Source organism: Helianthus annuus, chromosome 17, assembly GCF_002127325.2.
Source record: "Helianthus annuus cultivar XRQ/B chromosome 17, HanXRQr2.0-SUNRISE, whole genome shotgun sequence".
NCBI lineage: Eukaryota > Viridiplantae > Streptophyta > Magnoliopsida > Asterales > Asteraceae > Helianthus > Helianthus annuus.
The window spans coordinates 121412416-121424754 of record NC_035449.2 but is presented as its reverse complement, the minus strand read 5'-3'; the positions used below and the strand labels follow the sequence as shown (position 1 = coordinate 121424754).

The 12339-nt window shown below is 37.8% G+C and overlaps 1 protein-coding gene across 1 annotated transcript; it reads right to left on the bottom strand.

The window, feature by feature from the left end:
* Nucleotides 1-224: 224 nt before the first annotated feature.
* Nucleotides 225-1259, bottom strand: LOC110924906. The gene has a single exon (XM_022168880.1). It carries the CDS (start codon nucleotides 1257-1259, stop codon nucleotides 225-227), a length of 1035 nt encoding a protein of 344 aa, XP_022024572.1.
* Between the last annotated feature and the right edge of the window lie 11080 nt (nucleotides 1260-12339).

Below are 12339 nucleotides of genomic sequence, written 5' to 3'. Positions count from 1 at the left end.
GTCGATTCGGAACTCGATCTGTCTCGCAGGGGGTAATCCAGGTAAGTCTTCAGGAAAAACTTCTAGATAATCACAAACAATAGGAATCTCCTCGATCTTCCTATATTTGGCCTTTGTATCCATCACGTTAACTAAGAACGCAGGATAACCTTTTCGCACCATCTTGAGCATCTTCATAACACTGACAACACTCGATACACGATTCGAACGATCTCCATGGATAATTAACGCTTCGCCACCACCAGGACGAGGTATCCGCACTTGCTTTCCGAGCAAACAATCTCCGCTTTGTTCTTGGACAGCCAATCCATTGCCACAACTACAACGAAACTTCCCAACTCCACTGGTAGTAAATCAATACTAAATTTATGATCGCCTAATAGAATACTACAGTCGCGTACGACTTCGCTAGTTTCTATCAGTTTACCATTTGCTAGTTCTATCGAGTACTTCTTATTTAGCTTACTTGTAGGTGAACACAGGAATGGTTCAAAGTTTTTTGAGACAAAACTCAAGTCAGCTCCAGTATCAAAAAGTACGAACGCGGAATGGTTATTGATCATAAACATGCCAGTGACAACAGCAGGATCATCACGTGCCTTCCCAGCATTTAGCTCGAACGCTCTACCCCTGGCATTCTGTCCTCCCGCCTTAGGATAGTCCTTCTTGAAATGTCCTTGTTCTCCGCACTGGAAGCATCCTTCAATCCTCGTTCCTTCCACAGTACTTTTGGCATAGCATTCGCGAGTAGCATGCCTAGTTCGTCCGCATCGGTTACATTTCTTCTGTCCTTCCTCACGAGTCTTTCTCTCAGATCCGCCTCGGCTATCTCTGGTGCCATCCTTTCTAGTACCACTAGAACTTGCTGCATATGCCTTCTTCGAACTGCGTTTCCTGTCGCGCTTCTCTTCAGTCTCCTTCCTCGAGCTCTCGGACTTGCGCTTCTTCGTAACTTCTGTCTTAGACTCAGAACTCCCCGGCCGTTCAGATTTCGCGTCTACTTTGGCCTTGCCCGATGACTTCCCGGTTTCCTCCTTTTTATCAAGACTACCTTTGCGAGCAGCGTCATCGGCTAATGATTTTGCCAATGTAGTAGCCTCTAGGTAGGTGGTAGGTTTCGCGGATGTAACCATACTGCGAATTCGTGGCGACAATCCCCAACTTTCTACCTTCACATATTCAGGAGTAACCATTCGTGGAACTAACCTCGCCAAGTCGTTAAAATGAGAAGTGTAAGCTCTGACATTCAGACCTTCCATGGTTAGGTTCCAGAAGTCTGTCTCGATTTTCTGAATTTCACTGCGCGGGCAGTACTCTTTCAGGAGCATCTCTTTAAGTTCGTTCCAGGTCAGACCGTAGGCAGCATCTTCACCCAAAATTTGAACTTGCGAGTTCCACCAGGTCAAAACCTTATTAACATATTATTCTTCCAAATATCATACATAGCACTTTAATCATTCATGTTTCATTCATACTTAGATCCTTCACTTTTATGATTACACAATAACTTTGACATACATGCATACATATATACATATATATACGTCACACATATACATACATATGAACTTCCAAAAGTTCACTTTTCATCATATTTATCATAAATCACATGACCATTTTTAGAACATTCTTATATGATACTTTTTCAACACATGCATGTACTTATCTTTCAAGATTCAACGCAAATCAATCAAAGATCTTTAAACAAAAATCAAAACACAACTAAACACATACCCCTACATAACTTTCGGCCATATACACATACATACACATACCTATTTTTATTTTGTTCAAAACTCATTTGTTTGAAATTTTCAAGTTAATGTTTAAATTTCAAGAATCAAGAGAAACTTTTACTATCATCTTTATCAATATGAATCAAGAACAATGTTTAATGAAATATGTTATACCTTCAAGAATTTAGATGGGTTTTTGATAGAAGATGGTGATATGAGACTTGATTTTGCTTGATACTTGCTTGAAATCACTTCCAAACCCTCATACAAGCTTAAAATCACCTTGATTAGCTCTCGATTCATCATGTTTTGATTTTGAAATTGAAGTGATAGTGTGGTTAGGGGGTGTTCGGCCGAGAGTTGTTCAAGAAAGAGAGAGAGAGTGAATTTTGAATATTGCCTTGAAATGTGAATGTATATGGAAGCTAGAACAAGTATTAATCATCACTTACAATTTCAAGAATGGACAAGTGTCCAAAGTACAATATTCTAGAGAGTGTGGGCAGCCCACATTGCCACCACCTCCCACCTCTCTCACACATCAAATATATACATATAGATATTATATGTAAATTAGTTCAAAAACAGGTATTTTACTGAATACCGGGTATTTTATCTAGCGTTTTAACCCCGTTTTAGTGCGTTTTAAATTATTTTTATTGTTCTATAAAAATAATCACTCAAAATTATTACTGAAATAATTACCAGTTGCCTTGACTGGCTGCGTTGACAGTATTTTGTTTAATTCGCGTAGTATCGCGCGGTATGCGCTCAAACTCGAAAAATAGAGTTTCTTAGCGTTTTAAATTATTTTTCCACACGGATATGATTAAAAATTATTATTCTAATCATAACAGACTATTTTTTAGGATTTTAACACTGATCGGGTGGTCACCGACATTCATTTCGCATTTTAAACATTACGCGATAAGCGTTCATTTTATCGTTGCCAACATAATTTTTTATACACATCTAAATTAACCAACACATCAAATATCATATATTAACATCACAGCCAGTCACAAATAGTCATGTTACATGTTCACTACACAGATTACTATTGTCCAGTAGGGCCTGAGAGGCCGGGTGTCACATTAACAACCCGCACGTTCGTGCTTTGTTACTACTCGTTATACTCGTTACGCCTAGCACCAGAGATTCGAATCATAATGTGGCTATATCGAATACATCACTACTTCACAGTATTTTCGCATATTACACATACTTTATCGCTATAACACATCATACCGCATAAACTAACGCTCACGATGACGTTGAGTGAGGACCTATTCTACCTTCCTCGATAGTCGTGATGCGTCGCAAAGTAACGCATATTCGAAACGAAACCCGATTATTGTAACACAACTTGGAAATGTGGATATTTATATACGATCCTTTGTGTCTGATTATAATATATATATATATATATATATATATATATATATATATATATATATATATATATATATATATATATATATATATGTATGTATGGAAATATATGAACAAACCATCGCAACGCTCAACGAACAAAATGAAACATCGAAACGCAATACGCCGGAGACCACCAATCGAGTGACCATTCGATCGAATGGCCAACCGATCGGAAAGCCATCCGATCGGATTTCCATCCGATCCATGGCACTCCATCACCTCCTCTCCTCTTCACCTATAAATAGCCCTTGTCACATCACTGTTCAGGTGATGTGACAGCTCTCACTCGACCAGCACGCTTTGGGGCTACTTTCTCTCGATTTCTCGTGATTCTTGTAAGTTTCTACCTCAAATCTTGTACTTTTATGATCTACAAGCACTCCTTCATCTTTTCCAACAACAAATCTCACCTTTTCACCGTAAAATCCTCTAATTTGGGGCGTTGTAAGGTGATGTCATCATGGAGTTCTTAGGAACAATGAAGCGTGACCTCATCTCATCAAGAACGGTTCAGATCCGATGGATTCCTCGGTATGTAAACACTAATCGCACCTAGATCTAAGCCGAATCTAAGTATTTCAAGTTTCTCTCAAACTTTCTTAACTTTTTACTCAAAACCGATAGAATCGGAGCTCATTCAGACCTTCTACTCATTCTATAGTAAAGTGTCGGTTTGAGAATTGATTTCTATCGACGAGATGACCGGTTAACGGGTTGAACACGAGCAACCGTCAAGGACAGTTAACTGATCGAACGGGGTGATTCTCATCCGATCTGATGACTTAGCCTTGGTAGAGTTCCATTGTTTAATACGTTGTCATACCGTCTCGATCAACCGCAAACGTTCAAATATAATCAAGTTCAAGACGACCTGATTCGTTGGGATGGATTGTCGTCCGATCGGATAGCCATCCGATCGAACTGCTATCCGATTGGATTGCACTTGGTTCCACAGTTAAACTTTTTCTTCAAACTTGCAAAGCTCTGAACAACGAACGGAATGCCGCTCGATCGGATAGCCATCCGATCGAACGACCATCCAATTATCTGACATTTGGAAGTTCGACACTTAATCATTTTCATGAGTTTCAAAGAACATCAGTTTCTAACGAATTTCTATCCGATCGGATTGCCATCCGATCGAGTGACCATCCTGTTGTGAACTTGTTCTCACTAGAAATGTCTCGCCAATCCGATTGCTATTCGATCGAATGACCATTCGATCGATCATCCTGAAGGGTAGAGATACTTCTCTGTTTTCAAAATGCTACAACAAAAACTTCAAAGCCATCATACACAAACACATCCTTTTCAAACGAATGTCAATCCAATCGAATGGCCAACCGATCGGACAGCCATCCGATCGGATTGCCATTCGACACTTGGTTCACTCGCCACCGCTTAACTCACTGTTCAACACTTACACTATCAATTTGTAATCAGGCTAATCTCATTAGCGCTCCCTTCAATCCAACCAAGTTGTGTTTACTTGCTGAACACCGACGGTGAGTATACTCGAACCCTTTTTAACGCATTTTGGGTGTAACATACGTTCTTATTAAATCAAATTTATCAAAATGGATTATTCAATCAAACTGTTTATCATATGTGAATAACTGTTATGCATATTTACACATGATGCTAGTTACATATGTGTTAGGACTTATACTCGCAAGGTCCCGCCTTAACTAGTATAGTATTATAGTACCCGACGGGGTCTAGTTAGGATGAATAACAATCGCAATCGCAGCTCGAGTGACTTAGCTGGTAGTATCTGTCTTATATGCATGTATGTTGAGGTATCTCGTTTATGTATTTGGTAATTCGTAGCCCTTTTATCTATGTCTCGCAACTATCAAAACTTGTATACTCGCCAATACTTTTGTATTGACGTTGTTTTAACGTATGTTGCAGGTTTAGTCGCAGTCTACATCAAATCAAGCTAGGAAGTCTAGAAACTCACATAAATCTAGGTTGTCGGATTTGTATTTTTCGAGAGGACAAGAAATCTGTGATAACTTATGTGATTGTATTGCTTGTTAGTATGGGATAACAAATGAAATAAATATTGTCGCTTTATAGTTGTTATGGATTCTCTTGAGCAATCTGATTCGCCTAGTGCCGCGCCTCGATGATTCCGCCATCAGTTGGGGTGTGAGATTAGGTTTATATATAGATTGTAACTAAGAGCTTTGGCGAACTCACTAGAGGTGGTTTCAGATTTTGATTGAGAAAGGATCTGCTGAAGAGGTAGGATAGCTTAAGGAGGTTGTACACTCGTACCTTTTGCATACTATAGGTCCCTTTAGTCCTAAGGATCTTAACAAAATTGTCTATCTAATCTAGAGTGCGGAATCCTCTAGATCAGATTGTCACAGAAAGGTGTAGAAACAAGAAAACTCAAACAAACTGATCTTTATTGATTATACGAAACAATCAACCTAAGATCCTAGCACACAAATTTGTCCCACACTAGGTCACGAATTCTCTCTCTCTAAACTCCATGTAATCTGATTTCAAGTTCTTAACCCTAACCCTAATGCAAAGCCTTGTTTATATAACACAAGTTTGCAGCATGGGATAGGGTTTCCTACAACCCCAATATGGGTTTGGTTTATCCCAATCACTTTTAGTTAACTAATACAAAGCTAAACCCGCTAACCATTTATCGTTTCACTAATTACAAGATATCCAAAGACCAAATCTAAAAGCTGTTGTCACAAACATGCACCAACAGACCCCTCTTGACAATAGCTTCATAAAACAACTTTGTCTTTAGTCATCCTGCATTCTTCATGTAATCTTTTTATAATCTTTGGTATTTGGATAGCTTCAGCTTCAATAGCTTCTGTCAGCAATAGAGTCCCCCTAAGCTGATGCATCCAATCACCAAATCTTCAAAATTGTTAGCATTCTTCAGCACTTGCATAACAATCTTTAAACTTTTCAAACTTTGTCAGCAATGTAGAAAGAAGGTTTCTACCATTCATCCAATCAGACTCCTCTTCACTAAACTTCACAGCAACTCGTCACTTTACTTCACTTTGCTTCATAGGAACAAATTGTGTTGGTGCATCCGTCTGTCGTCTACGTCTTGTATCGAGTCTTGTATAGAATGTATTAGATCAGGGCACGAAATCGAGATAGTAGATATGAGGGTGATTCCGCTTGAAATGTCAAGAGGACAGTTTCAAGTGAAATCACATTGTTCTGATTTCGCTCGTAGTTAACTAGGTGATTTCGCTTGAATGTATCATGGTGATTTCGCTTGAAATGAGTTCAAGCGAAATCAGAACTCCTATATATAGGGATGTTCCAAGCGAAATCAGGAAGTCAGTTGTTCCGGTTTGCAACGAAGTGCTTCCGAAGTGTCGTCACGCTGTAAAAGTCAATTTTATCAATCAAATCGACAGTTTAAAGTGTTTACTTACTGAATTGATCTCAGTTTGTCTGTTTCCGCCGTTCAAACTGAGTAAAACTCTTTTGATCGACTCGTTCGGGTCTGAAAATGATCCTACAAGTGGTATCAGAGCTCAGGAAGAAGAGTTCTTACCAATTCAGCTGCGAATTCTGTTTCTACATCATTCTTTTTCAAAATTCAAAACTTTTCATGGTCAAAATGGTCTGATTTTTACACATCATGCTCGGAATAGTGTTTTAACTAATCAGTGTGAAAATTAGGCTTTAATTCATTCAAAATCAAGTAAAATTTGCTATTTCGCTTCAAATCAGCGTGAAATGATGACATCAGCAACACTTCAAGAGAAATCAAAGCTTGATTCCGCTTGAAAAACCAGATTTCGCTTGAAATTTCTGGTTGATTTCGCTTGAAAGTGAGATCCCGCTTGAAATATCAGTTGATTCCGCTCGAATCTGAGATTCCGCTCGACAGTTTATTTTTTTTTATTTCGCTCGAACGTGGTATTTCGCTTGAAAAGATTGTGTGTTGAAGTGAAATCAGTATTATAACTTGAACTTGGTTATTCCGCTTGAAACATCTTCTGTGATTCCGCTTTAACAGGGTGTTTCCGCTTGAATTGTAATCCCGCTTGAAAGGACTGTTTTAAGAATTTGTTGAATTTCAAAATGGACAAGGAAATGAGAATTAGGGTGATTCCGCTTGAAATGACATCTTGTCATTTCCAAGCGAAATCACAAAGTTTCTGATTCCGCTCGAGTATTAAAGCTGATTTCGCTTGGATTGTTAATGTAATGATTTCGCTTGAAATGAACATGCACATGTTCAAGCGGAATCAGGAGCCTATATATAGGACCTCCCAAGCGGAATCAAGTAGTCAGTTGTTCCTGTTTGCAACGAAGTGCTGCCGAAGTGTCGTCATGCTGTAAAAGTCATTATTTCAATATAAATCGATAGTTTAAAGTGTATACTTGCTGAATTGACCTTAGTTTATCTGTTTCCGCCGTTCAAACTAAGCAAAACTCTTCTGATCGACTCGTTCGGGTCTGAAAACGATCCTACAAGTGGTATCTGAGTTTTATAACGTATTCGCTACTTCAGTTACCCCGATCACTATTGCACAGAACACGATGCTAGAAAACAAAATGGGAACGATGCAAAAACCGCCTAAGCTTATGAACATTGAAGAGTATAAGGGTTGGGAAGGACGGTTTGAGAACTGGGTACAAGCTAACTATCTAGATGCTTGGGAATGCGTTGAAACGAAATACGTGAGACCGACAAATGACGATGAAGAGGAGATTGCGATCAAGGACATGAGTGCAGATGATAAACGGAAATATAAGAATGAGAAAATGATGCTAAGCCTGCTACAACAAGCTGTGAAGGAAGATATCATGGTCTTATTGCAACATAACGGAAGTTCTTATTCAATTTGAAAAGCTCTAAGATCAAAGTTTGTAGGTAGTCAGGAAATGATCAAGAACAAGAAATCTCTTCTGAAGAAAGAGTTTGATTTGTTTCGTGGTTTGAAAAACGAGAGCACAAAGCAGATTATCGAAAGATACTGTAATTTGTTGGTAAACATGAGGAGGGTATGCATCAACAAAGACAATGAAGAGTTAATTGAGAAACTGGCTGATGCGTTGCCACACGAAACATGGGGCACATATTTGATGATGCTAAGGAACAAGAAAGGTTTTAGTAATCTGACACTTAGCAAGTTTATTGAAAAGTTGGAAGCTCAGGAGATGGAACAGATAAAAATCTCAAGAATGAGAGTGTTTGATGGTGAACAAGATATTGGGCTGTATTACAAAGCAGGATTGAATGAGAAAACAACCAACTTGTCACCAAAAGTTGAAACTTCATTCAACGCAAAGAACTCATCTGGTAGTTCATCAAAAGGATCAAACAACAACACAAGTTTTTCATCATTTCCATCATTTGATCCGAATGTTTCAACAACAAGAAATGGCAAAAAGCTTCAATGCAACATTGTGTTGAATATTGAAATGATCAGGAATATTCTGAAGAGTTAGCAAAAAGTCATATGTCTCTATTGGGAACTGTTTTAGAATCTTATGGTAGTTTTGTTGTAGGTCGGATCAGGAATCCAATGCTTACTAAAGAAGATTACGATCAGATCGATGCTGAAGAGATGGAGCTGATGGACATAAAATGGTGCTTGGCAAGCGTGTTGAGGAGAGCTGAGAAATTCAAGCTGATTACTGGAAGAGATGATCTTCGGGAAGCTAATGTTTCTACTTTGGGTTTTGACAAATCTAAAGTTACTTGTTTTCGTTGCAGGGAAAAAGGACACTTCAAGAGGGAGTGCACCAATCGCGAAGCAAGTGGAGCTCAGAATCCTTTCAACAATAATGATTACTATAGGAAGGCCATTTACCATCAAGTTGCTCAACAACCATCTCAACAACATCAACATCAGACACAAACTGCACATGGAAGAAATGTGATTGATGATTCTTCAAAAAGAGCGTGTATGGTAAATCAAGATGAAAAGAAGCCATCAACAGGATTCAACTGGGATAAATATATACCAGCTGATGGCAAAGCATGTGTGATTGATCAAGATGACGAAAAGTTACCTGAAGGATTTAGCTGGGAGAACTTCACTTGGGATGATTATATTCCTGACCAAGCTCCTGTTCACACAGCTTTTGTTGCTCGAGTTGAGGAAGACAGTGATGATGGTACTGAGTACTATGCTAAAAGAATGGCTCAACACTTGAAGATGATGGCTGAAAGCGACAGTGAAGATGAAAAGGTCAAGAAGAAAAAGAAAAAGGTAAAGACACCGGTGAGCAGTGATGATGAGAAAGCTCCGGTGGTCAGAAGAAAAGTTAAAGAAATTCCAAAGTTCATGATCAGTGAAGAGGTTGATGCTAGGGAGATTCCTATGAATTGTGAAACCTGTGAGATCATGAAAAAGAAAAATAGTGAGTTGATCAACAATATGAACAGGTTGAAGGAATCTTATGATGTGCTAAACAAAGCAATGAATATGTATAACGATACCAGTGAAGAACAGGCAACGGCAACGAAGACACTTCAAGGAGCTTTCATGACTAAACAGAAAGTTGTGAACAATTACATCGAGAAGTGTGCTGTTCTTGAACAGAAGCTGGAATTGCAAAGAATTGAGATTGAGAGAGTAAACCGTTTGTTGAAAATCTACTCATGTACTTCTTATGTCATTGACATGATTTATCCAACTGTTGAAGGCATGAAGGAATTTGAAGAAGAAGAGGAAATTGAAGAGCAAAAGATAACTGATGAAAAGACTCCAAAGAAGAAGAATGACACAAAGAAAAAGACTGACAAGAAAAATTCTGGTAAGAAACAAGGTGTCAGTTACAACAAGTGTCCACCCCCGCTGGAAAATGGATTTTTACCCAGAAATCCAAATTCTGAAAGAGTAAAAAAGACAACAAACTTGCAATGGGAGTCGGAGTCTACAGTAAATTTGCCAGAAAGTATTGATGTCACATTTACATCGTCTGACACTGATCAACAATCTCAATTGATGAAGAAAGTGGTGGATCATGTGTTAGATAACGATGAAACAGAGGAGTCAAAGTCGGAATCAATGTCGGAGTCAAAGTCGGAATCAATGTCGGAGTCAAAGTCTGAGTCCAGCACTCCTAGTCAAAATGAAAAACAGGGCAAAATAGTTTATGATAAAGAATTCCTGTTATCAAAATCTAATTTGAATGATGAAACATTTAAAGTGGCATATACTTTGAATGATTCGGACAAATTATTTCTGATGAGGAATTTCCAATAAGAGGTGTCAAAACTGAGATGATAAACAAGGTTTTCAAACTAACAGAAATTAATATTTCTGAAATAAAAGATATTAATCTTAATGATAAACCTAAAAAATCACCTCAAGAATTTAGCAAACAGAAAACAAGAAAAAGGGTTACAGTTCTGGTTCTGGTTTTCAAAAGAAACCTAACCATAACGGTAATTTCAAAAAGAAAGGATTGGGATATATTCCAACAGAAAAACAAAAAAATGAAAAATATGTTCGAGATTTTAAATCAAAGATGACATTTGTTTCAGGTACATCTTCTGAAGAGGAGAAAGAAAGATATTCAGAATACAGTCAAACAAAGATTTCCTTGCAATGAAGCAAGAAGAGATGAAGAATGCTGATCAGAGAAAGAAAACTCGAACCTGTTTCAAATGTGGTAGAATTGGACATCTTGCGGTGAACTGTTCGCAAGCAATTCAAACCAAACAGGGAGTTTCCAAACTCAAAGAGAAAGTGGTTGAGTTTGAACCGCCAATTGACCGAACCAAATTATCCAAAAATTCAAAATTGAAAATTGGTGAATGTTCAAACAAGTTTTACAAGAAGAAAGCTAAATCTGACAATCAGAAATGGGTTGTTAAGAAATCGGTTGATAGTTCTAGCGATGATTCTGATATGTCAAAATCAGAGGAGCTATCTTCTGGCGATGAATCTGATTCCACAAAATCAGATGAGCCACAGGTTATTTCAAAAGGTGAAGAGTCAGTTCCAACTGTGGATGATGAGAATTTTCCACCACTTCGGGCTGAAAATTTTAAAAAGAAAATTGGAAAGGTTAAGATTTCAAATCAATTTTTTTTCTGAAAAGAAAGGTTTTAATGTTGAAAAAGTCTTTAACCCCACTGTAAAACATATTTTTGAAAAAATGATTGACAGAAAGGTCAAGGGGGTTAAAGAGTTCTATGAAAAGAAAATGGGAGGCAAGAAACCGAGTGTTGGTAGCTCGGTAACACCCAAGGCTGGTCAAGCTTGGGTGGATATTTTCTTTGAATAGAAAAACCTGACTTGCCGGAGTTCCCAGGTTGGTAAGAGTGGAACATGAATCGGCATCATTCTTTGTAATTGATTGGGTTTTGCGCATAAGTGGTACTGAGTTTTGTTCTGATGAAGTGATTAAGTCAAGGTCATTAATTTGAACTTGATGATATCATAATACAAGTGGTTGAATGACAATATGATGAACCACATCCCCGTTCCTACAAATGGTAAAATCAACTAAACTTATTTTCCGGAAAAACCATTTTGATTAAAACAAACTTAAGTGTTTTGAATCTAAATGGGAAAATAGTTTGTTGAAAGGGTGAGTTCTGATTGTTTATGCCAAGTGAATGGCGATTTGAGGCGATTTGATATTAGTTGTCAAGTTTACTTGTACAGTTTGTTTTCAAATTTCTTTAAATGTGTTTGCATTTTAGGGGGAGTAAAAATTTCAGAAAATCCAAAAACATTAGAAAACATGATAAAATCAAAAATGAGTTTTGTTGTATAAAAGAGGAAATGATAGTACATCAGTGGACTATCACAACATGCTAAAGAAATGTAAAGTCAATAATGTGATAAACAATTTCACTGCGGATATGCTAGTAGGTTTTTATACATTTAGTAGATTGTGACGAGATATAAACCTAAATTTAAACTTGCTTATATCATGGGGAACATTTCTTGGATATATGGGTAATCCCCGAAATCTTGTTTGAAAGGTCCCTCTTTCTAAGATACTAGGTCTTTACACTCAGTGATATCTGGGGTATTATCCCGGGGACTTCTGCTGAATGGAAATTCTGACCTAGTCCCCGTATAATACTTTCTACAAATGCTTGAAATATAGCGCAGCCCTCAACAAAATGATTAAACAATAAAATTGATAATCATTGCTGTTGAAGAAAAGATCCTCTAAAGGGGACACACCA

What these genes read in the sequence shown, in the direction of transcription:
- LOC110924906 (XM_022168880.1), bottom strand. Translation starts at nt 1,259, where the DNA reads ATGGAAGGTCTGAATGTCAGAGCTTACACTTCTCATTTTAACGACTTG.